This window comes from Marmota monax, unplaced genomic scaffold (genome assembly GCF_021218885.2).
Source record: "Marmota monax isolate L192 unplaced genomic scaffold, Marmota_monax_Labrador192_F-V1.1 WCK01_AAM20220418_F8-fsc00020, whole genome shotgun sequence".
Classification (NCBI taxonomy): domain Eukaryota; kingdom Metazoa; phylum Chordata; class Mammalia; order Rodentia; family Sciuridae; genus Marmota; species Marmota monax.
The window spans coordinates 7,710,041-7,735,679 of NW_026692912.1; the positions used below are offsets into that span (position 1 = coordinate 7,710,041).

General features: G+C 55.3%; 1 protein-coding gene across 4 annotated transcripts in view; it reads left to right on the forward strand.

The window, feature by feature from the left end:
- Window positions 1-25,639, forward strand: part of Rgs3 (regulator of G protein signaling 3) — a 117,119-nt gene that overhangs the window by 79,650 nt on the left and 11,830 nt on the right. For 2 of the 4 annotated variants that reach the window (XM_046451267.2, XM_046451268.2), the window contains one exon: window positions 23,144-24,070. In XM_046451267.2, coding sequence (XP_046307223.1) covers window positions 23,144-24,070 — 927 coding nt within the window. Of the gene's footprint in view, window positions 1-6,511; window positions 6,618-6,687; window positions 6,823-23,143; window positions 24,071-25,639 lie in introns of those variants that run through there. The other 2 variants (XM_046451271.1, XM_046451270.2) reach the window with 2 other exon arrangements.

Sequence of the window (25,639 nt, forward strand, 5' to 3'; positions counted from 1 at the left end):
CACGTTGGCCCTGGCCTCAAACTCCCTGGCTGTTGCTTCCTGCTGCTTTAGTGGTATTGAGCACCCCAGGGCCAGCCTCCATTTTCTTCCGCAAATTCCCCTTTGAAGTTATACATCCCAGCTCTAGGCAGCTGATGCTTTTCCTTTTTCCTTTTCCCCACTCATATTTCAACCTCAAGCATTTCAGCAGAGCTACAATGGTCTGTCCTCACCTCCTACAACCCACAACGAACCCTGTCGGTTGGCCGGTACTTGTTTTCCCTTTTCTCTGTACCTCCTAGATAGTGTTGAGATCATCTGGAATTTCAGTTTTATTGTTACCCATGGTTACTATTTTAAAATGTTAGTGACACTGTGTTTTAATAATCATGTATTTAAAATTGCCTTTAACTCTCAACTCTGTTATCGGTAGTTGAACCTATAAAAGTTCTGCCTTGGTGGCTTGCTATCTCTCTCTCCCACCACATCGTGTCTCACTTGGCTTTTGAGTTTCGATTTCCTGGTGTCTGAGAGTTTTCCTGAGTAACTTTTTCCAGAAAGGGGCTGAGGTGGTGTGCTATCTAAGTCCTTGGAGATCTGAAGATGTTTGCCCTCATGCTTGAGCCGTAGTTTGCCTGAGTAAAGAATTCTAGGCTAATAGTCCTTCTCCCTGCAAACCTAGCAGCTGTCCTCTGTGGGCTCTGGGTTTCAGTGCTGTAAGAATCACACTGTTTATATGAGTTTCTTAAATTTCTTTATGGAAACAGACAAGATTTCTTTTTTGATTCATTGATATTTGGAAATTCCACCAGATTATTTCTAGTTGCTTGTTCTCCTTGGGTACTGACATGGTAAGCCCTCTCTCAGGAGACCCGAGTCTTCCCTTAGCTCAAGGAAATTTTCTATTGATTTTTGGCATTGTTTATGGACTATGTGTTCCATTTCCTCTTTTTGAAATTCCTAATACTGACCATAGTAATAATAATGGCACCTAACATTGGTGGAGTGTGCTTTCCTTTTGCTATAATATGTAATCTGCCCAACACATGGGCGTTCTAGCATGACGGACTGAGATTCTGTACTGGGATACTGAGGCCCGAGAGAGGCAGGGGCTGTCAAGGATTCTCCACGGCATCTTCTGCTCTCTTCCGTTCCTTCTGTCTCAGCCACTCTCCCCAGGCCTCATCTCTGTCACATGGTCTCCTGGTGGATCTCCCTCTGCCTCTTCCTGTCCCTTTAGTCACCTCTCTAAACAGCCGCCAGATGACTCTTTCTATTGAGCAAACTTAGTCATCTTCTTCCTGCTGAGTGTGGCTGGGTGTGACTTCATGAATGAGCAAACACACCTGGAGTGTCTAATGTACTTAGCACTAGTGAGATATTAGTCAGGAATTTGCCAGTTGCAAGTGACAAAAACCCAACTCAGATTAGCATCAGCCAATAAGCAGCGCTCACTGGGTTACGGAGGGTCACCTCCATGCATCCCTGGATTCAGGACCTTGATCTAGAATGGGCCTCACTTTTCCATGTCTTGGTTCTTCTTCCTTAGCATTGCTCAGTCCTCCTCGGTGGTGGCAGTGGAGCTGACAGAAGTACCAGGGTCGTAGCCTTGTGGTTGGATCCCATCCACCATTTCAATGGTAGCCCCTGGGCCTGAGTCCCATGGGCCCGAGTTGGATCATGTCACCGTCCCAGTCACCAGGGACAACAGGATGGGATAACTAATTGGCTGAGGCCTGCTTGGGTCACATGCCCACCTCTGGAGTATGAGATGGGTCCATTCCATACAAATCATCCGATTTGAGAATGTGGGAGGGAAGTGTCGTCCCTTGAATGGCGGAGAGGGTGAACGGAGGCTGGTCAGGCACAAACTCAGATGTCCTCCTCCCTTTGGTTCATCAGCCAGCTCTGTCCTCATCTCCATAGAGCTAACAGTCCAGTGTAGTGGAAGGACAGCGGGAGGAGAGACAGACGTCACTATGAACAACGTGGAACCCGTCAACGACAGATAAGAAAGTGGTCTAATGAGAACTGGACCAATCCGTTGGGAGGATCTGGTCAGAATATTAGGAGAGTTTCTGAGGGTCCGGGATCTACAAGGATTGTCTCCTGAAGCAGGCCAGAGCAGGTGGAGGAATGGGGGAGGTAGCTGAAGCATAAGATGAGGCCGGAAGAGAGCTCGGGGCAGACGGTGCAGGGAGGGCCTCAGAAGTGGCGGCAAGGAGTCTGAACTTGGTCTTGAGGGCAGTGGGAGCTCCTGGCGCTGGATCTGCGGTGTAGACTGTGCACAGTGGCCTCCTGGAGGAGAGTGTGGAAGGTGTGCTCTACTCGGGAGAGATAATGGTGGCCTGGACCAGGGCTGGAGGCCCCAGGGATTGAGAGAGAGGAAAGATTCACGTGATGTACAGGAGGTGAGATCTGCAAGATCTATCTGGTGATTAATGGGTGGAGGGTTTTGGGGAGATGGATGACACTTAAGAGTCTGGCTGAAGTAGGTGAGGGACAGTGCCACTCTGAGCTGGGAGCAGTGGAGGAGGGACAGTTACAGTGACTGTGAGTCCCACTGCAGGGTAAGAAGCATGACAGGGTCCCAGTTAGTGGGTTCTTATAGCACGGGGACACTCTTCAACCACACTTCAATCAGAGCCTCTTCAGCCACTGGTGGGGAGGGGCTATGGTTCGTTACGTGGCTTTGATAACACGGCGCCGGCCTGCACCCTATTCCATGGAACTTGTTGCTGATCTCATGCTTCTATGTGGCAATGTCAAGTTGCCATGGAAGTTTCTAAATGCTCTCAGTCTGGCTGCTCACCACATTGCAGACCAGTGATAAACTGTTCACGTTCCATAGGCCACACTTTGAATGGACGGACCAAGTCCAACCCCTGTGCACATTTTAGAGACGGGGAAACTGAGGTTCAGAGAAAGGGTTGGCCTTGCTCCAGAATTTGCAGAAGCCAGCAGCAAAGTTGGCATTTCGGTCTAGTCTCTCTCCCACTGACCTTCTATTTGGAGGACCTGGCTCCAGCCCAGTGGTCCAAGCAGTGGGTGGACCCAGGGGAGTGTGTGGATGAACAGATCCTAGCAGCCACGGCTACAGGGCTGGTCTCCCCAGAGCTGAGTCAGTGGCTGAACACTCCCCAGGAACTCAGGCTGTCAGGGCACAGCATGGCCCTGGAGCTGGCATGAGGGCGGCGGGTCGAGGATTGCTCCCGAAAGCTTGAAATCTCAGGTTAGCATGTGGCCAATTGGGCTGGAGCCAGGAAGGGAGATGGTCATGGCTCCTGGCCATCCTATGCTGCTGCAGCCACCCAAGGTCAGGCTGGTACTGCTGAGGTGATGGCGAAGTGTCTCCAGGCTGGAGGCAGAAGCCAGCCAGTAGCGATCCTCAGGGCCAGCTCCACAGGGCCTCATGATTGCCACATGTGGGCCTCTCCTTGCTGCAGCTGGGGGCTGCAGACCCAGGGAGCAGGTGGGGTTGTCCTTTGCTGTCTGAGGTTGCTGGGGAATTGCCCATGGCAAGAGGGGAGACATTTAGGAAACACGAGGTTGGGGGCAGAACTTGCAGTTCAGAGCGCAGGCCTTGGAGCCTTCCTGCCTGGTTGCCAGTGCTTTGCCATGTGACTTCTGTACCTTAGTTTCTTGATCTATGAGATGGGCATGATGATAGGCAACAACAGCAGCCTTGATGGCTTCTATTTATTGAGCACTTACTGTGTGCCAGGCAATCTAATGTGCTACCTCTTTGGGTCCCCCAGCAGGGTCCAGTCAGGCAGATGGTAATAACCCTATTTTACAGGTGAGGAAACTGAGACTCAAACACATTTAAGTGACTTGTCCATTATTAATTCACATTCAAAGTTTTTGGACCCCCCCCCCCCAAGACTATGCTCTTTCCAAATACCACTGGAAATGGTGGCATTGAGCCAACTCTTTCAGCATGAGAGTTTAGAAGGGGGGGGTGAGACTGATCACACAAGGGAGAGAGGGGAATGAGGCCCCTGGGCCCTGGCCTCATTTTAGAGATGAGATCTCCTTCCCACCCCCGCCCCCATTTGCAGTGCTAGAAATCAAACCCAGGGCCTCGTGCATACTAGGCAAGTGCTCTACTACTGAGCTCCATCCTGAGCTCTCATTTTATAAATGGAGCACAGAAACCAGGAAGGGGAAGGGACTTAACCTGGAATCTGCAGGCTACAAGCCAGAGCTCCTTGTGAACTTGAACTTGAGGATACTTGCTCTTTCTTACACCACCCCCATCATTTGTGGCATGTGTCCCCAATACATAGCACCTGCCATCAGGAAACGCAAGGCCCATGCTTTGGAAGAGGGCTGACATGGAGTGCTAAGTGTTAAATACATGGGTCAACAAATGGGGCCCAGGCCCTGTGTGCCCAGGTGCTGACCCTGTGGCCTGACCCACTCCCTGGGTCCCCATCTCTCCTGCACTGAGCAGCACCATCGTTTACCTAGAGCTGAGAAGAAGGAGGAGCGCTGGACAGGGAGTCGCCCAGTCCCTGCTCCCGGCTTTGCCACCAGCTTGCTCTGTTTCCTTGGGAAAATCACTTACCCTCTCTGCACCTCCATTTCACTGGCTGTGTGTGGGTATGAAGGTCTCCAAGGCCCTCCAGCTGTCAGTGGCTGCCTGCCCCTGCCCCAGCCTCTTCACCCGAGATTCTCATCCAAGGCACCAGGAATTTCATCCTGAGAACCTGCCTCCCTGGGAATTACTCAGCCCCATTAGAGTTGGTACCTCCTGAGACTCACCTCCGTGGTTTCCCAGGCCACGGGTGGGTCCTGCTTCTCAGGAGCCTGCAGGATGGCAGCCTCAAGGCCCCTGCAAGGACTGCTTGGCGTCGCCCCCAAGAACAAGGCGAACACTGGTTGGAGTTCATAAGTGACTCACTCAGGTGAGGGCGGTTCTGTGTGGTGGACCCTGATAAAGGAAGTTCTCTTACAGTGCACGCATGTGTGTGCTCACGACTGTGAGCAAGACAGGAACCCAAAAGCAGAGAGAGAAGCCGGGGGGGGGGCAGGTAGAGACATGGGCAGAGGCACTGAGACGACTACAGGGAGAGTGGGAGGCTGGGGGACAGTACTTCAGCCTGCTGTGGCTGTGGGTGGGGGTGTGAGGACAGGAGGGTGGGGCTTCTTGTGCCCAGTTGTTCCTGTGCTGAATCCCAGGCGCCTTCCACTCAGGTGGAGTGGCCATGGGATGGTGTAGGCATAGCCCAGGGAGCACTTGTCAACGTCAGATGACACAGTGCAGCAGTCACAGCCACAGCGTCAGAGAATGGCTTTGTATTCCCAAAGCCACTTCTCGCAGTAGCAGGGCAGCGTCATGGTGAAAAGCGGACACCCTGAAGATGGACCAACTGGCCTTCAATCCTGGCTTCACAGCCACCTTGCTGGTTGACCCTGGGGAACTCCCTCTGCCCGTCTGTACCTTGGATTCTCATCTGTAAAGAGGGTAATCATTGTCCCCTCAGCACAAGGTGCCAGTGATGATCCAGCTCTTTAACAGCCTTGATGCAGGAGCCATGCCCTGGGAAGCCAAGCTGCCCTCACTCACTGAGCCGTCCTTTAATCCCATAGGTGGGCAGGCCCAGGGGCATCAGTCCTGTTTTACAGATGAGGAAACCAAGGCTCAGAGAAGGGCAGCAATTTGCACAGTGAGACCCAGTCAGCTGGTCCTGGAGCTGGAACTAGAGCAGGGGCCCTGCCTCCCAGTCAGTGCCCTTTCCACCGTCCCCACCTTCCTGTTAGAGATGTCTCCGGGGGGGCCCTCTCAGTCATTATGCCTGGAAGCCTCCAGCTCTTATCTTGGATTCCCCGGAGTTAGGCACACAAAAAAGTGCCCAATAAAACATGTGTCCAGCTGTGCTAGAGGGTGCTGCCTGGAGGTGATCAGAGCCACCACTTCCTGACCCTCCAGGGCAACTGCATTCTCAGGGTCAGCTGTGCTGGCCGGGAGGGAGACCCGGGTTCAATCGCAACTACCCGCTGGGACCATCAGCAAGGGGTGGGGGTGTGACAGTGCAGCCTCCTCCGTGATTGGCTTGGACCTGCCAGGGAACAGCAGTGGAGGCTTTGCGCTGGCTGCCCCAGACGGGGAGCCCTCAGGATGTGCGTGGGGTGGAGCCCACTCAGGATCCCAGGGCCAGGGGCTGCCGCCAGGAGGCATGGATGCCTCTCTCTCCAGGAGCAGCACTTTGGGGGCCAGTGTGGGCCCTGGGGGGCTGGTGGCAGGGGTCCCAGGGCCAGCGATGGCAAATGCGAGTGTGTAGGCAAGGAGCCCCTGGCAGGCTGAAGGACGGGCTGGCTGAGGACTGTCTTCCTTGAGACATCCCGGACTCCTCCTCGGGTGAAAGTGGTTGGGAAATCACAGAGTTTTCTGTTTGATGGAAGAAGGAAATCCAGCCTCTCTCCAGAGTGGCAGCGGCCGGCTGGACAGGGTGTGTTTGGGAAGGGCGCTTGCTGGAGGAGGAGGAGGAGGAGGAGGAGGAGGAGGAGTGGGGGGAGGGACGGGTGATGCAAGCAAGGGTTTTGAAAAAAAAACGCTACCTAGATGTGGGAGGTGGAACCTGGTCATTTGGTTCTGCTTTTCCCAGCAGGTACCGCTCCCCTGGGGAACTTGGGTAAGTCCATAAATAGCTCTGCTGACACAAAGGAGCTCTGTCTGGGGAAGGCAGCCGCTTGACACGGCTGCCCGCCCGCCCGCCCGCCCGGAGCTGCCACTGCCACCGCCGCCCGCTCGCGGGAGGAGCCGGGTAGAGACCCGGGCGGGCGGGCTGGCAGGAGCGGCAGCCCAGGGTCGCCTGGGTCCCTGCTGGAGTGTGCTGGGTAGGTGCCTTGGTGACAGGGGTGTGCTGGTGGGCGGGGGGCTTCTGTCCAAGCCAGCCCCTGTCCTTGTTTCTATTGTTTCTTCCCCAGGGCAGCCATTGATAAGCATGTTGCGACCGGTTGTATTCTGTTCTGAGGTAGCCGTGTGTGTGTGTGTGTGTGTGTGTGTGTGTGTGTGTGTGTGTGTGTGTGTGTACGGGGGTCCTGCAGGGTTAGGGGGCATGCTTCCACTGTTGGCTGCTCCCCACTTCTGGGCGAGTCGGCCAGTTTTTCTTTCTGGGAGAGAAGAGGAATGTTTGGTGACCGAGAAGTCAGGACACTGCATGGGGAGGGAGCGCTCCGCCAGCAGTGTTGGCTATTATGTCAGGGACATTGGCCACACACCAGGCACTGGCGATGGCAGCGCTGCCTGGTTCCTCTGGCAGGGAAAAAGGGGGTCTCCAGGGCTGGTCTCAAGTCTGATCCCTGAGACTGGCTTTTTGCAGAAATGACCTTTGAAAACACAAGCAGGCTTGCTCTGCTTCCTGAGCTCAAAACCCCCTGGGGAAGGGCTTGCACCTGCTCTCTTGGCTCCAACTGAGACCCATAAGGAAGAGGGTAGTGGTTAGAGATGCATGCCCCCCACAGAGCCAGCTAACTGCCAAGCGGCAGACACCAATTCTTTCCTCAACTTGAAGGGTCCACGTGTCTACCCTTGTCCCAAGGTGTCTAGGAAAAACTCTTGAACCTTCTGCCCAGGGCAGGAGGGAGAATCCAGACCTGGAGAGGAGAGAGCCTTGTTCAAGTTCAGACAGCAGCAGGTCTATGGCTGAACCAAGACCAGGATGGAGGATCTCTGCCTCCTAGAGGAGCGGGGACAGGACACGTGGAAAGCCACTGGCACCCCTGGCTTGAGATGCTTGGCTTGGTGCAGGGAGACCAGACCCTCAGGCCACTCTTGCAAACTTTTCTCACCCTGATGCCCTCAGACCTGTGGCCAGGGGGCTCCTGGCTCCTCTCAGGACTGCTGGAGTGGGTGCATCTCTGGAAGGAAGGCCCTGCAGAGGCTTGCCCCCTGGTGCCTACGGGATCCCTGCCAGCGCACTGCAGCCAGAGTCAAACTTTCCACCAGGGCCCCTTGAGTCCTCTATGCCCAGCCAAAGGACACCTCCCCTCTTCCCCAGCCCTAGCACGTGGCATGGCTTAGCCCAGGGCGGGTCCTCCCGGGAGCCAAACTCCGCAGCAGGGCTCGCTTGGGTCCAGCCAGGCATCTGAGAAGCAGGCAGTGGTGAGGATGGAGGCACTGGCCACCCACGAGGGCTTTGAGCCAGAGCCTTCCATGTGGCTTCTGTTGTTCAACACTCAGTAACAACGAAAGCTACTTCCCAGCATTTGTGGGTGCAATTCTTTCTTGCTTTGCTTCCCAGCATTTGTGGGTGCAATTCTATCTGTCTGGAAAGCACCTCTCTTTCCTTCCCTCCAGGTCCTAATCCTACCCAACTTTCACAACTAGAGTGAATGAGTCGGTCCATTAGTGGTAGCATTGCCGGTGGCTGCTTTGTGTCCTATTTATGCAGGATATGGGCCTTATTCTCCCCTTAGTCACCCAAGAACCTGGCCTGCTCCTGGGGCATATTTGGAGCGGGTGTTGAAGTGCCCTGGCTAACGAGGGCGGGTGAGCACACCCTGGCTCTTTGGCGAGAGAGTGGGCACTGCCAGCTAGAGGGCCGTTAGGAGGACCCTAATCTCTGCAGGTCGGAGTTGTATCCATAGAGCCAAGGGGTTAGGGGCTGGGTTTGATGGGAGGTGAGTCTGGGGGAATTCTGACTTCAGCTTGGCTGAGATCCTAGGGAGAGCCAACTCAGGGGTCATGCTGGGCTAGGTGGTGTCCACACCATAGCCTGAGTCACAGAAGGTGGAGCGGGCAGCCCTGGCTGGTGTGCATACAATGCCCATGGTCCTTTGCCCAAGTCTGTACGTGGTTAGCGCTTAGCTTCCTGGACTCCCTTGAGATGGTGCCAACCAGGCTGGATCTGGGGGACTGGTTCTCAGCCAGTGGTCTGCCTGACTCTCCCAGCAGATGCAGTTGGGGAGGGTGTACCCATGCCCAGCATGGGGACCCTGAGAGCCACTTCCCATTTGGTCTCCAAGATTCTAGAGATGGCGGAGTCTGTTTGCCTTCTGGATGGATAAAGAAAAGGAGCGAGCAGCAAAGGAAAAACACACGACTCCACTGTGAAGAGGGAAGAAGCCAGGACCCTGGCTGCCCAGCCTGCATCCTTCTCCACTGCCCCAGCTGGGTGTCTCAGGGTGCCCGAGTTTCATCTTGTAGCTCTCCATCTTTGGACTTCCTGGGGACACCTTCTTTTTCAGACCCTTAGACTTTCTGACAATAGTCCTGCTGTTCTCTGGAAAAACAATGTAAGTGATGGAGAAATCCCAGGAGACCGGGACACCTTTCAGTGTCTGTTCAGCAAATGTGCCTCTTCTGGGGGCTTTGTGTCCCCTTTAGAACAAGCAGGGAATGGATCAGGTATTGCCAGGCCTCTTCCAGCCATCTGATTCTCTGCTTTTCTGCAGACACCTCCTCTTCCTGGGTTCCAGGAGTCAGGGTCAAGGCCAGGGTCTGGCTCAGCAGGGAAGCAGCCTCTAACCTTACATTCAGGCGCCTCTGGGCAGAAGCCTTCTCATGCAAACTGCAGCCTGGCGGGAGGTTTGTTGTTGTTTGTGGAGCCAGGCTGTTTCCAAGATGTCATTGCTCAGGGAAAACCATCATTCCTCCCAGGGATAAACAAGGCCGCTCACGGCTCAGCCCCCTAAGCCTGGAGAGGCCAGAGCCGCTCACAGCAGGCCAGCTGGGTGCAACCCCAGGGAGCCGCCTTCGCTTGCACAACCAGCTGTACCCAGGCATTCAGTAGTAGGGTGCCAGTGGCCACAGGGTCCCTGGGGACCCTGAAAGCCGCTTCCCATTTGGTCTCCAAGGTGAGCCATGAGCCACTTGGGAGATCAGAGCTTCCAGGCACCAAGGAGAGAGGAGAGGGTTCCAGGATGCCCTCTTCCTCCTAGGCCTAGGTCATCCCTGCAGATGTGTGGAGCGCTGCCAGGTGTGCCCTCTGCTCCAGATGGCCCAGGGCTTCTCCCAGCCATCTCCCTGCCTGCCATGGGTCAGCTTGCCTGCACCTGGCACCTTGGCCCAGGCTACTGCCAGAGAAGGCCCTGCAGTTCCCAACTTAGAAAGGTGGGGCACGCAGTCAGTTCGGTGGGGCTAGCCGAGGCACGCTTTCCGCACAGGGCAGGGCTCCCTGAGCTGTGCTGTTACCTTGGTGGGGTTCGTTACCTTCAGGCATTCAGGGCAGGTGGCCCAGGGAAGGGGACATGGTTGGGCAGAAAAAGGGCTGAACAGAGCCTCAGGGACCCAATGTCTGGTGGGAACCTGGAGAGAAGGATGGAAGCAGCCAGGGGAGGAGCCCCAGAATGGAAGGTGGCATAGCCATGCCAGCCCCAAGTCAAGGGTTATAGCTGGAGTCCAGCCAGGACGCGGAATCTTCCTCGCTCAGATCTCATTTGATGGAGTTCACAGTTGATCTAGATGGTGGTTCTGTTCTCTCCTTTCTGTGCCCTCTCTCCCTCCCATTCTTCCTTCCTTCCTTCCACATAGGTTGAACCCCTTCTGTGTGTCATGCTCTTTCTAGGTACAGGAGGTGCAGAAATAAAAGGGCTGTTTTTTCCCCCCAGTGCTGGATGCCCTTATGCATGTGAGGCCAGAGCTCTACCACTGAGCCACACCCCCAGCCCTTTTTTTATTTTGAGGCAGGGTCTCACTGAGTTGCCCATGCTGGCCTCAGCCTCCTGGGTATAGCTGTGATTATAGCCTAAAAGGCCTAATCCTTATTCTAGTGCCAGGGACTGGCTGTAAAGGACAGAAACAACACAGTGCTGATGGAGAGGCCCAGGGGCTACAGGAATCCTGGTCTAGCCTGCGAGCCTCAGTGGTGCTTCCTGCAGGAGGTGAGGCTGAATTGGTGGTGCCCATGCTTGACCGCTGAAAGAGCAAGTTCCCACCTGGCTTATCCACCCCTCGGCACTGTAGGTCTGATTTTCCCCCTAGGTGTAGAAATGGCCTCTGCAGGTATAGCCACGTATTCCTCCTTATCTTGGGAGGCTGTCTCATGTGTCATGCAGGAGTGGACTTGACGGCAGCTTAGCTATATGTGTCCTTGGGCAGGACCCTGAGCCCCTGCCTCTGTCTCCTCAGGCGGTGGTCCCAGGATCAAATGAGGTCCCAAGATCAAATGAGGTGAGCATGTAAAGATCTCAGACTAGACTTCAAATGTATGGACTCCAGGTCATTCAGGGGTGGGAGTGCCACTGCACCTCATCTCATGGGTGGCCGTAACTAAATGCAACAGTGTGGGGAAGTACATGGGATGGCCCAGAAGGCCTTCAGCAAATGGGAGGTGGGAAGCAGCTTTGTGGAAGAACACAGTTGGAATGCCCTGGTGGAGATGTGTACAGAGGGCCAGGGGCTTGCTGGAGAAAGAACTGATCCCCAGCCAGGGAGCGCAGAGGAGAGGCAGGGAGAAGGAGTTTTGTTTCTAAACTTAAGTGTCACGTACTTACAAGAAGATTAGACATATATACTGATGAATTGTCACAAAGTGAACACACGCATGTAAGCACCCCAGTCGGGTCAAGAAATAGAACATTCCAGTACCCTGCACCCCTTTCAATTGCTTCCACCTCATAGGCAGCCCGTGTCTGATTTTGTTCATTGATTACCATCACCTGACTCTGAACTTTGTGTAAATGGAGTCATTGAGTAAATATTCTTTTCTGCTGACTTCTTTCCATCAGCGTTTTAACGGCAAGATCATCAATGTTATTGCATCAAGTTATACTTTGTTCTTTCCCATGGCTGTGTGGCATTAAGTTTATCCATTCCCACTTTCGATGAACATTTTCGTTGTTGTTGGTTCAAGGTTATGATGCATGGTGCTGCTGTAAATGTCCTTGCTTCCTGTTGGGTAAATACCCCAGGTTTGCAATTGCTGAGTCATAGAGTTATATATAATTAGCTTTGGTAGATAACCATCATATAATTTTCCAAAGTGTGACGCCAAGACACCCTCCTTTGAGCTGTGCAGGACATCACCCATTGCTCCACATACTTACCCACATTATTGATATTGACATTGTGATATTCTAATGTGGTTTTAATTTATTTTTCCTTGATGACTAATGAGTACCTTTATATCTGTTGATTGACCATTTAGATGACCTTGTTTGCAAAGTGCCTGTACAAGACTTTTCTCCATTTTTCTATTGGACTGTCATTTTTCTTTTTCTGATTGATCTGTGGAACCTAAAAATATTCCGGCTATGTGATTGTTGGATAAACACAATGCAGATATGTTCGCCCACTCCTTGGCTGGTCTTTTTGCTCTTTTAAGGGAATATTTGGAGAGCAGTCCGAGTTGTTAATCTTTTTCTTGTATGGTGAATGCTTGCGGAGTTCTGTGTCTTTGCTTCTTATGAGGTTATGGACATATTGTCATCCCTCGGTATCTGTAGGAGTTAGCCCCAAGAAGCCATGTGGGTGTCCAAAGCCACCCATCCTCAAGTCCCTTGTACAGAAAGGTGTCATGTTTGCACACTCCTGTCACATCCTCTTGGGTGCAATAAATCATCTCTGATTTATGATTACTGATAAGACCTGATATAGTACAAATGCTACATAAAGAATTGTTACATGTATTGTTTAGGAAATAATGACAAAGTCTGTCTGCGTTCACTATAGATGAAATGTTTTCCCCTGAATTTCCAGTCTGTGGTTAGTTGAACCTGCAGATATGAAACCCACAGATACAGGGAGCCAACTTCTTCTCTGATCAGCTAGGCGTTTTGTCTTTTTTCATATTTATATCTAAAATCCATTTGAAATAGATTTTTCTGCACTACATATGCAGAGGCAAAGACTCGTTCCCCCGGGTGGATATCCAATTTATTAAAAAGACCATCCTTTCTCTCCATAGGGCATCATCGCCTTGGCCAGGAATCAAGGGGCACACACACGTGGTGGGCTGGGGTTCTGAGTAGAGGTTTGTCAGGCGGATCAGGAGGTGGACGGGGCGGGAGGCGATCTAGGCAGGAGGTACAGTGTGAGCACAGGGTAGAGGAGCTAATCAGATTGGCTGGAGGGAGAAGGGGAGATACTTGGGGGAGAGGGGGCAGGGCACACAGGTGGGGGGCTGGGATTTTATTCCAGAAGGCTGGAGGGATTTTGAGCAGGAGAGGAAAAGAATCAGGTTCTCATGAAGCCAAGGGGAATCGGGGGACAGTTCCATGACAGGGTGATGGCAGGAGGGTGAGTTTGGAACTGACCCAGCCCAACCGAGCCCCAGCGTCACCCCTCAGCAGACACAGGGCTGGTCAGGGAGGAAGGCAGTGGAGAAGTAGGAGGGTGCCTGGGACCTTGGCCACAGGGTGTGGTGGAGTCCAATGTCCAGATGTCCACTCCAGTGTCCTGGGGTGGAAGAGCCTCCCTTCTGCCACCTCTGCCCAACCAGAACCCCCAGCAATGCAGGCGCTGAAAGAGGAGGTATTTTAGGAATCGGGCAGACACACAAGCCTGCAGGGTCCCTGGAAAGAGGAGCTGTCCACTTCTCCTGTTCCTGTTGCACGCACGTGGAGACCTGGCCACACCGGGGGCTCAAGATCTGACCACTCGGGGCTGGCTGAGATTCAGAGCTGGACAACCCCTGACCCAGGGAGAATGAGACCCAGACAGGGGAGTGATTTCGCCTGGGCCATAAAGGGAGACAGGATGACCCAACCCAGGAGAAGGCGGGGCACAAACTCGCCCACCCCCCCAGCCTCCAAGGCTTTTGGTGTGGGCCTCAGTTTCCTCCCCTGCATACACAGCTGATAAGACTCCTGTTCCAGGCTGTGGTCAGGGTCCCAACATGGCCAGTGTGCTGTCACGGAACTGAATGCAGGGGAGGAGCTGCTGCTGCTGCTGATGGTGGTGGTGGGAGGCCTATTTTGACCACAGGAAGTGCAGCTGCTAATTGAGCATCTGCTATGTGCCCGGCCCCATGCCAAGCTCTTTATGTGGATCATTGCCCAGCAGTGCTCAGTGTTGTGTCACCATTTACAGAGGAGGAAAGGCCACCTTGCGGAGGGGAAGCAGCCTACACTTGGTGTTTGGACCCAGATCTGTTGGTCTCCAGGCCCCGGTTCTCCACCACGGTGGGTTTTCCTCCCACTCCCTCTGCCCCTCCGAGTGCTCCTGCTCACCAAGCTGTTGTTTGCAATCAGACCTTAGTTTGGGATTGGTCCCTGGTGCCTACTCTTGAGCAGAGGGGCACCACCATGTGCTAAAACACGGCTGTGTGCCAGGCCCTGCCTCCACCCACCCCACGCAGCCTCGTGAGGGAGGCCTCACGTTGACAGTTCTATGGTTGGCAAAAGAATGTCAACCCCAGATTCTGGCCTTGTGACCACAGCACTATTTGTGCCCTTTCCGGGGTCTTCCTGGCACGGCAGAGGTTTTTTTGTTTGATTAACCCTAGTGCTGAGCATGGCAGAAAAGCCCCATTTGGAAGCGTGTTCAGGAGAGTCGTCAGGTGCCTGGGTTTCTGCACCTCCTCGCCGGCTGAGCAGGCTCCTACTCCTCAGGCTCCAGCCTCCTGGAGTCAGAGCAGGGCCTGCCAAACTGCTCACCGCAGCTCAGAAGGGTCTGAAGCGCCCAGCACAGTGCCCGGCCCAGGTGGGCGCCCAGGGAGCATCCTTTGAATGAAGGGAGGGAGGGAGAAAGGAAATGAAGAGACAGGAGAGGAAAGAAGCTCGTTGGGTAGTAGAAAAGTAGAGCTGACTCCTCTGCTGTGTGTGTGTGTGTGTGTGTGTGTGTGCGCGCGCGCGCGCAGGGCCACGTGTGCTGTAGTATCTCCACTTCATCAAGTCCACTTCTGCCCCTCTGGTCGGCGCAGTTAGATGCTTCCTCACCTGCCCCAGCTGGAGGGCTCTCGGCTCGCCTGCCCCTGCCAAGCCTCCCTGCTCTGCTCTCGTGGCCCTAGGGCAGGCCCTGCTTTGGGTCCTCAGGATCGCAGCCCTGGCTCATCCCTCCACCCCACTGAGTTGCTCAGCAAATACCTCCGGAGCCCAGCCACGTGCCAGGACCTGCCCCAGGCACTGGAACCAAACAGCAGCAGCACATCTTTCTGCCCCATGGGGGAGAGACTTGGAGCTCAAGTCGACCTCTGCCCCACCCACCTCTGCCCCAGGGAGCTACGGCTGCACTGAGGCAGCAGAAAACAAGGATGTGACTCTTGGAGAAGGTTCTGGGGAAAGGCAGAGGTGACAGCATGGAGCTCTGGGGGGAGTGCAGGCGGGTGTGGCAAGGAACTTGGACTTCACCCTGTAGTGCTGTCGGAATGGGGTGGGTAGAGCTAGAGATAGCGGAAATAGAGAAGGAGGAAAGTTTAAGGCGGGGGTCATTAAATGAGCATCTGCTATACTCCAGCCACTGTGACGATTCCTCTACATAGACTGTCACTTTTAGCAATTCTGTAAGGTCAGTGCCATTGGTTTCATTTTGCAAATAAGGAAGCTGGGGTCCAGAGAGGTCAAGTAACTTGCACAAGATCTTAAAGCAAATAAGCCGAAGAAACTCTGGGCAGGGGGCAAGGGGCTGCGAGTAAGCCAAGACAGCCCATGAGCCCAGCACTACTTTCAGGGGAAGGCCCGAGTCCCTTAGCCCAGCCAGCTCCTGCCCCGTGGAACCAAATGCACTGGCTCTGGGTCCTGTGGTTTCCCCCACAACCTCCTCCGAGTCTGTCAGACTTTCCTGCTACCTCTGTGCAGCCATAGCTCCCGGGGGCAGGAGTGGGTGGGGGAGAGGTTGACCTGGGCCCACACCTCTCCCCCATGGGGCAGGAAGATGTGCTGCTGCAGTTTGGCTCCAGTGCCTGGCACAGGCCTTGGCACGTGGCTGGGCTCTGGAGGTATTTGCTGAGTAACTCTGGGGCAGGGCAGGGGGCGGTTGTGGTGGTGGGGACTATGCCAGGGCTGAGATCCAAAGGAACCAGAGCGGGGCCTGCCCCAGGGCCACACATGCAGGGCAGGGCAGGGCAGGGCAGGGGTAGGAGAGCCGAGAGCCCTCCTGCCGGCATGTGTGAAGGGCCATCTAACCAACAGGGCTCACAGAACGGGCAGGAAGTGCACTCGACAAAACAGAGATATTAGGGAAATGAGACCGTGTGGGTACATGTGGCAGCCAAGGAGGAGGGTGCCCGCAAGGACGGGGGTCGTTGGTGGAGCCCTCAGGGACAGAGCCACTAAGCAGAGCAGCCCGGCCGGGCCTGGGTTCTCCTGCGAGACCCCCATGGGCACAGCGCAGGAGGGAGCTGGGGAGCCCTGCTCTCAGCGCCCCGCCTCTCAGAGAGCAGAGCTGGAGATGGAGAAGGGGCTGTGGGCTGGGTAAAGACCCTGGGGGTCCCCCTGCCCCACTGTTGAGGCTGGGTATCTGAGACCCCAAGAAAAGCAGGAGCCTGGCAGGGCCTTGACAAGACCCAGAACCAGACCTTGGGAGCCGCCTCCCCGCCCAGGCATCTGGGGAGTAGGGAAGCTCAGCAGGCCGCCATGGTGTGTCCTTCTGGCTCCGTCTGGGGACACTTCCAGGAGCAGGGAAGGTTCCACGAGGGGCCTCCTGTCTTCTCACTCCTCAGGGAATTCCCTTCCCAACTGTTGGCTTTGTCCTGAGAGTTTCTGACCTGGGGTGGGTGGCTTCTGCTCCGAGCCTTGGTGCGCTCCCCTCCTGAGCCCCCAAGACTATGAGTCCTGGGATCCTTTACGGACAGAGAAGTTTCTGTCTGTGATCCAATTCCTGCTTCTTCCTCTTTGTCTTCCCCGGGTTAGGCCTCTCTGGGTCCCCCCTCTTAGGGAATCTGATCCAGTAAGTGTAAAATTGGGATCTGATATAGGTTTCTCTTTGTTGTTCTGGGGATTGAACCCAGGGGCACTTGACCACTGAGCCATCTCCCCAGCCCTTTTTTAATATTTTATTTAGAGACAGGGTCTTGCTGAGTTGCTTAGAGCCTCACTAAGTTGCTGAGGCTGGCTTTGAACTTGTGATCCTCCTGCCTCAGCCTCCTGAGCCAAGGTATTTTTAAACAATCCACAGGCGATTCTAGAGTGTACTGCTCTGTGGCAAACCAATAGTCTAGATCAGTGTTTTGCAAACCTTAATATGCACATGAATCATCTGGGATCTGATTACAGTGCAGACTCTGACCTGGTAGCTACGGGCGAGGCCTCAGGGTCTGTGCTTCACACCAGCTCCCTTCGGCAGTGAGCCAACTTTGAGGAGTGAGTCTGCATGGTCCTGTGACATTCATTGGATTACTAAGTCAAATATTCATTCATCAAACACTTGAGGTGCAGCACAGTGGGGCTAGAGGAAGGGCAGAACCCTGGGTCTCCCAAGACCGCAGAACCTGGACTTTACCCGAGAGGTCCTGGGGAGCCACAGCAGGGGTTCACGCAGAGGAGTGACAAGTTCAAGTCCACTTAGAAGGCTCCCTGACGTAGCACTGAGCTCTAGCAGAGGGATCTAGGGCACCAGTGGAAGGTCAGCCGTGCCTGGATGCAGGGCAGCGTAGGATCAGGCACAGAGAGCAGAAATGTTCTCTTTTTAAAAAATCAATCAACTCCATTTTTCGGAGTAGTTTGGGGGACTGAGCAGAAGTACTGAGAGTTCCCATGTGCCCTTTGTCCCCACCACCCACAGCCTTTCACCAAGTGGACAGATTCCTGGGATTCCACGAGAAAAGATGCTAAGGATGTGGTTGCTGGCCACAGGGGGTGGGGGGTGATAGTGGAGGGAAAGGAGGAGAGAATGACGTCTAGGTCCCTGGTTGGAGTGATGGTGGCAGCGTCATATAGGGGCCCCCAGAGGAGGAACAGACTTGGGGAAAGATTGCACGTGCAGTCTGGGGTGTGTTGAATTAGGGTGCACATCTTCAGGTCTCATCTCCACCCCGGGCTCCAGGGTGCCCTCTCCATGGCTGGGGCGCTGAGTCCTTCCTCCCTGGCCTTTGCCTATGGCGCCTCCTCCCCCAGGAGCCCTCCGGCCCACTGAGCACATTTCAGTCTCAGGTCATCACACGGGGGGCTCTCCTGGGCACTCCCCTTTCTTTTCTTGTAGCACCCGGTCGGTCTCCTTTGTGCCGCAGGCCATGGTTGGTACTATCCTGTGTTGACGTGGGTGACAGCTTGGGTGATTTATGCCCATCCTTCCTCTCTAGCTAGTAAGCTCCATGACCACAGGGATTGTGTCTTTCTGGTTCCCAGTTGTGTCACGGAGCCTGGAACAGTGTCCGGCTGCAGAGTCTTTGGTGAGGATTGAGCAAAGGCTTGACTGTGGGAACTGCCCTCAGGAGCGGGTTCGGAGCTGGCTGGCTGTGTAGACCAGGAGGCGTCGGTGGCCCAGTGGTGCGGAGGTTGATTGTAGCCCAGGAGTGGATGGGTACATGAGGGAGAGTCCAGGGCCTGGGAGAAGGGTCCAGAGCAGGCTGGTGGACAGGCAGAGCAGCCCGTGATGGAGTGGAGAAGTGCCCAGGGGATGGGTCAGGGGAAATCCAGGGTAGCAGAGGGCCGAGCCACGCTGTGCTGGGGTGGTCATGGCTGCCCTTGTTGAATGCCTGCGTGGCCGCGCCGTGCCAAGCTCTGGATGAACATTACTCGTTTGTTCCTCTGACAGCGCCGTGGGGAGGTGTTACAAATCCCTCGTATGGCTATGGAAACTGAGGCACAGAGGTTAAGTTCAAGGGTCCCCCACCAGGAAACGCAAAGTGGAGCTCAGTCACTATCAGACACTGCCTCTGTCCTGGACTTTGTCCACTGTCTCTAGTAAAGCCAAGGAAAGATTCAGAATGGCCTTGGAGGGTCCCTGAGCTGGCAGCAGAGGCTGCACTGGAGGCTCCACTCAGGGTGTCGAGAAGCCAGCGCTGGAGGAGTTGACTGAGGCTGGGAGAAGGGAGCCCAGTGTTGGCCAAGAAGCTGAGGTTTGCAGATGTCATGGTAGAGCCAGGGACCCAGAAGCTGGGGACCTGGAGTGCTCCAAACTTGAAGGACCATCCCATCTTGGAAGCTGAGCCCGGAGGCCCACAGCTGGGCAGGGATTCCCAGGCCTCTCCCTCTCCCAGGCCACCTTCCGGCCCGCAGCCCTTTCCTGGCTTGTCTCTCTCTGGAGCAGGGGCAGGAGGTTCCCCTTCCCCTTTCCATGGCAGAGAACCAGGCGGTGGAGATCCCAAAGCCAGCAGATGATGGAGAGGAGGCCGCTCCGGTCCTTTGGCTTGAAGTCCAGTGCTTTCTGTAAACTCTCCTGCGAAGGGGCCACCCTGACACAGAGGCAGCCCCAGTGTGCTTCCCCTCCTGTAGCAGAAAGTGGTTTCCTGGGCAGACCCAGAGCCTCTGGGTGGATGTGATGAGTCATCCCAGGGAAAGCCACCAGGTCGCCTCTGGGGTCAGCAATCCTGGCTCCTGTGTGACATTGGGCAAGTCACTTCCAGCAGCCCATTACTAATCCCCAGACCCAGCAGCGGGGGGTCTGGGGCACAGGAGCCACGGCTGGTGTGAGCTGCCACTTCCCCAGCCTGCTCGAGTTCTGGATTGGATTTGGGGAGAGGATTTGATTAGATCATTTAGAGGCCCTGGTTCATTTCCTGTGCGCTGCCAGCAGGCGAGACAAGGGCAGAATTGCCCCTGGTCCAGCCGAGCCAAAGAAGTGATGGATGGAGAGATACAGGCCCCCTCGGAGGGCTGGGCAGCAGCCTCCAGCACTGTGCACCTAAGGTGCTGGGGGCACAGGCTGGTTTCCAAGGGTGCCCTGGGCTGGATCTTGTCACCCCAGCCTGTTGCGACATCTATCTGCAACTCATCCATTAAAGCCTCCCCGCCACACACACTCTGATGTCTAACCTCTTGTCATTTTGCTTCGCTGAGAGCAGCGAGTGTGTGGCTCGTTCCCTGCCGTTACGGGGTCCTGTAGAATGAATGAAGGCACGAGCACACGCACAACCTGCCTCTCCACATCCTGCTGGCACTTCCCAGGGCAGGACTGACGCAGACAGCTCTGCCAGTGTCACTCTCTTACCTTCATTCTCTCTTCCACTTGCCACCTGGCACCCCTGGGGCTCTCAGGTCTCCTGGAGCTGTCCCAGAGCACCCTGACAAGCCACTCCCACCCCAGCCCCCCCCCCCGGGAACACTGGCCTGACCAAACCCTCCTGTGGCGGGCACAGCACATTATATAAGCCCCACCTGGAAGCCCAGAGAGCACATGAGCCTTGTCCATGTCTCCTTGTGGATGGAGTCAGGCCAGGCCCCTGGACAGTGCTCACAGCCCGCTCCCCAGCTTCTTGGCCCCCTCAGGGCCTCAGACCCTTTATGCAGGAGACCTGGGATGGGGGACAAGAATCTTATTCCTGCATCAAGATTGGGGGTCCTGACTTCTTAGGTAATTTTATCCCTGGGGCCTCAGTTTCCCCATCTCTATAAGATGAAACTACTTATAACTACCCATGTGTCACATGCTTTTCCTGGGCCAGGCGCTGTGATGAGGCTGACCATAGCCCTGGGAGTCTGGCGTGACATTCCTGGGTTCCGTTTTAGGTGAGGTGCCAGAGGCTCCGAGAGGTTAGGAGACTTGGCCAGAGCTGCAGGGCTAGAAAGGGGCCCGGTCAGAATCAAGTCGAGGTCTTACTGGGTATCCAGTGCGTAACCACCGAGAGCCCTTCAGTTCCAGGTGGTTCCTCGGCCAAACCCTTGGGGTAGGGCCCTCTGGGGATGGACTCCCCTACTGGGGGACACTTCCTCTCCAGGCTTTGTTTGGTTTGGCCTCCGTCTAGGGCAGGATTGGCAGAGGCAGGCGGACTTGCATATCTGGTTTGGGGCCTGTTGCTGCACTTTCCCTGAGGGGACAGGGCGGGCTCTGTGGACAGGCACCGTGGACAGGCACCACGGGGACAGGCCTGGGCCCCACCCGCACCCGGCCTCCCAGGAAAGGGAAATGAGGCCTGCTCCTTAGAGTCGGTCTGTGCCAGGACCCAAGGGGACTCGGCTGCTGCATCCTTCCATCTTTCCTGTAAGACCTGGGAGGCAGGTGGGGGATCTGGCTCCAGGGGAGGGTGATGCAAATGTGGGGTGCCAGGGGAGCAGCTTGTTTTTCCTGATAGAGGTGCTCCCTGGTGGGCAAGGCGATGGGCTGGGGACTGGGACTGAGATCAGAAGTGGACTCGGACAGGATGGAGCCCAAGCTTAGCTCCTGAGTGTGTGGGCTGACATGGGGCAAGTCACCAAGTCACTATCCAGCTGGGTCCTCAGTCTTCCTGTCAGATCCATGGAGGGTCTGTCTCTGCACCTGGGAATAGCCTCATGGAACTGAAGCACAGTCCCTACTTCCAGAAGTTCTGGACTAGGGGACTGGCATCACCACTGCCAACTTTCATCCTGGGCCTTAGGTGGGGTTGGCTTCTAGGGGTCCTTGGGGAAGATGTGCCTCTGCTGTGGTCCTCGAGTTCAGGTTTTCCCTATAGATGCATTTTTAAAACCACCACAAGTACCATCGCCATCATCCTCCCATTGAAGAGCCTTCTATTTTCTAGAGTATATTCTCCTGGTTTGTTACTTGGGTGCATTACATTGGTTAACCCACTCTGGTCTCCAGATGGAGACCTGGAGGCCCAGAGAATTAGTAACTAGGTCTACCTAGTCCTACTGTGTGATTATGGGTTGGCCCTTACCCCTCTCTGGGCCTCAGCCTCCCTGTCTATGCAACAGGGATTTGGGATCATGATATTGCAGGGGCTGATCCTGTAAAGTCTGAGGGGTCCCTGGTTGGTCACTTCCCAGGTGCAGGTAGGATCACAGGGCAGGAAGGCTGTGGAGTCAGCAGGCATCTGTCTTTGACACAGGAAATGGAGCCTAAGATGTGCCCTTCCTGACCCCAGCTTACCAGGTCCCCTAGAGTGCTCAGAGGCTTCCCATTCTGTGCCACCCCACCCAGCTGGGGGGGGGGGGCTTTCACTTTTCATGCCCCCAGACAATGAGTCTTCACCACACTGTACTTTCACATCCTCTCTGGTGCTCCCAGGTACCAGCATGACCCCTGATGGGTGTGGCTTGGGCTGGGTGGCTTGCTCCCAGCTGAGAGGTGGAGATGGGGCTTGGGCGCAGACTCCCCACGGTGTCAGAATTTCCCACCTGGGGCGTGGCCTTGTGGTCTCTGGGCTGCTGTGCAAGAGTAGCTAAGTCACTATTCCCGGGGCTTAGTTTTCTCATCTGTCAAGCCGCCACTCATGCTCTCTACTGTGAGAGGGTGGGGCCTATGTTCCGGGGGGTACCTGCTGCGGAAATTCTTGGCCAGCGCATGCGCACACATTCACTCCCACTCATCTGCGCGCCTCCAGGGTTATGTGTGGGGTCCTCTTTGCTCTAGGTGGCTATGGCTTTCTGAAGGACAAAACCTGAGCTCTCAAGAGTTCTAGCTCTAGCAGTCCACATCCTTGAGTGTAGCAAGAGCTGCTTTTGAGATTCTCATCAAGGGAACTATTTTTCCATTTGCAAATGGAGTCTACAGTTGGGCCAGCAAAACCCCTCCAGGGTTCCTTGGGTGCTGTGCCAGGCAGGAAATGCTGTCTATGTGTGTGATCTGAGTTTCCTCCACACAGTTTAATAATCATTGGGTGGATGTGTCTGTGACATCTAGTTAGTCCAGGTGTGGGCCATGTTTTCCAGTTCTGGTTTTATTCCAGTTTCCTGATTTCAAAAATGTATTTAACATTTACAGAAAAAATCTTGTTGGAGTGACTCAGGCAGGTTGTTCTTTTTCAACTTTGGTTCTGGTAGAGAGACCCTTTCGCTATACTCAAGATTCTGCCACCGCGACTCCTCTGGCTCAGGGGCTTGGTTTGGTTCTGGTCCAAGAAGGCAGAGACTTTTACTCTCAGAGGAAACGTCTCCCGTTTCCTTTTCTGTCAAATGAGGACGGCAGTGGTCCCCTTTCAGGGCGGTGGGGTGGGTCGTGTAAGGGAGGGAGTTTAGGCTCCCTGGTACCTGCCACACAGCAGGAGCCACGTAAATGGCTCTTGCCCCCAAGTGGCCTGCCATATTTTGGGTGGAGCAGAAGTTTCAAGCAAGAAGACGAGAGAGTCATAGGGGTTTCCCTCTGGCACCTGGACTTTCCAACGGCAGGGTGCAGGGTTCGGGTGGCTCTCTGATTTGGGATCAGCCTGCGATGCTGCCTCCTCTTCTGAACCTTCCTTGTTTGCTTTTTGTTTACCAGATGTTTGAGACGGAGGCAGATGAGAAGAGGGACATGCCCTTGGAGGAAGGGAAGGGGCCAGGCGCTGAGGAAGCCCCACCCAGCAAGGACCCCTCTCCTGCCCAGGAGCTTCCTTCAGGACAGGATCTCCCACCCGAGGACTCCTCTTCAGAGCAGGAGCCCACTCCTGGCCAGGAATCACCGTGCAGCAAGGATCCACCTCCCTGCCAAGAGCCCCCTCCCGGCCCAGAAGCCCCGCTGAGCGAGGACTCCCCACCGGCCCCAGACCTCCAGCCCTGCCAGGACCTTCCTGCTGCTCCAGGTCCCACTCCGAGCCAGGACCCTCCGCTCGCCAAAGACCTCGCTGACATCCCGGAACCTCCTGCCCAGGACCTCCCCGCCTCTGGGGACCTGCCTCCTCACCAGGCCCCCCCGCCATCCGAGGCCCTCGCCGAGGAGACCACTAGCTCTGGGGACCCCCCAGCCGCCTCCAGACCCACCTTTGTGATCCCCGAGGTCCGGCTGGACAGAACCTACAGCCAGAAGGCAGAGGCCGAGGGAGGCAGCTCTGGAGATGAGGAGGAGGCGGAGGAGGCGGAGGAGGGCGAGGAGGGCGAGGAGGAGGAGGACGAGGACACGAGCGATGACAACTACGGGGGGCACAGGGAGGCCAAGCGCAGCAGCATGATAGAGACGGGCCAGGGCGCCGAGGGCGGCCTCTCCCTGCGGGTGCAGAACTCGCTGCGGCGCCGGACGCACAGCGAGGGCAGCCTGCTGCAGGAGGCCCGCGGGCCCTGCTTCTCCTCCGACACCACCCTGCACTGCTCGGACGGCGAGGGCACCGCGTCCACCTGGGCCATACCTTCGCCCCGCACCCTCAAGAAAGAGTTGGGGCGCAATGGCGGCTCCATGCACCACCTCTCCCTCTTCTTCACGGGACACAGGAAGGTGAGAAGTGGAGGGTGGAGGATGGTGGGACGTGGGACCCAGAAGAGTGGCAGGGAAGGAGCAGCCTTCCCACCCCTTCTCTAAGCCTCCCAGCGAACCTTCTGCCCATTCCACAGAAGGTAACAACGAGGCCCAGAGGGACCAAGAAGGCAGAGTTTAGACCCAAACCCTGCACCTCTGGACCCCAGATGCTGGGTTCCCACAGCCCCATTGTCCTCTGGTCTCCACAAAAGGCAGAGCAGGTTTGGCCTAGCCCAGGACAGTACCTATTTGGATTTAAAAGATCTGAGATAATAGCTGGAGAAATAAGGAGTTGGAATTCAGATCTGGTCCAGGCCTAGCCAGCCGAGGAATCTGTCAGCCATTATTTATTCTGTGCTAGCAATTTTCTAGAGTTTGCATTCTTTTCTCACAACAGTCCTATGAAGTAGATAGTATATCTGTGTCCATTTTATAGATGGGGAAACCAAGGCACAGAGGGTTGGTTCTCTAACCTGTCCTAGGTTGCACAGTGTCCAAACAAAGTAGAATCTGGCTCTCTTTGGCACCATGCTGTTTGCTCATGCAAATATTTATAAAGAGCTAAATAAGAGTTTATAGATTTCCTGCTGTGTGCCAGGCCCTGCGCTCAGAGACGCAGCAGGGGCTGCAGAAACCCGTGAAGCTGCTCTCAGCCTGGGAGGTATGAGTTGTGTGGGCGGGGAACATGGCCTGACGGGGAACAGATTGTGCCATGGCTTTGAAGCCCACCAGCCCGCTGGAATCTGGGCTCTGTCCCTTACTGACTGTGTGGCCTCGGTGAGTCACCCAGCTCCTCTGAGCTTTGGTTTCCTTCCCTGAAAAGTGGGGGTTGACAGCACACGTGTTCCCGGGCAGGTGAGGGTGAATTAGAAGAGGCTGGTGTCTGACAGTGTGAGCAATATGTCTGAAGGTTCTCCTGGAGCTCTTTCTCTTGAAGTGCAGTGGCAGTGCAGGACCTTGTTATGACAATGGCTGAGGCCAGGTGGGCGGTGGTGGCCTTGGAGTGCAGCTGACCCTCGGAGGCCTGGAAGTTCTTGTGCACCCCAGAACCTGGTGCCTTCCGGGCAGGCTGGGCCTGGAAGGTTAAGAAGGTTTAGAATAGAGAGAGGATGAGCAGGTGTCCTTTGACTGGAATAGGGGATTCCTAAAGGGCCCACACCTTTGAAGTCAGCCTTCCAAACAGGGCCTTCCCCAAACGGCAGACATCACTAGTGGATCCCAGCACATGTCACCACTCGGTTGGGACATGACCTCGGAAACCTTCTTAGCTTCTTAGCCACTAGTGGTCAGGAAGACTTGGCTTGGCTTCTGCTGGAATATGGTCGGACTGGGGTCCTGCAGAAAGGGCCTTGAACTTTGGGCCCAGAAACCAGGATTCAACTTCAAGGGAATTGGGACCGGGTTTCAGTTTCCTCATCTGTCAAGCGTGTGCAGTTCTCCAAGTTTCGTGTGCTCTGGAATTGCCAGAGTCGGGGAGGTTGGTCCCGTATGCCTTCCAGTCCCAGCCCCAGGCCTCTGGAATCACAGTTTCCAGCGGTGGTGCCCAGA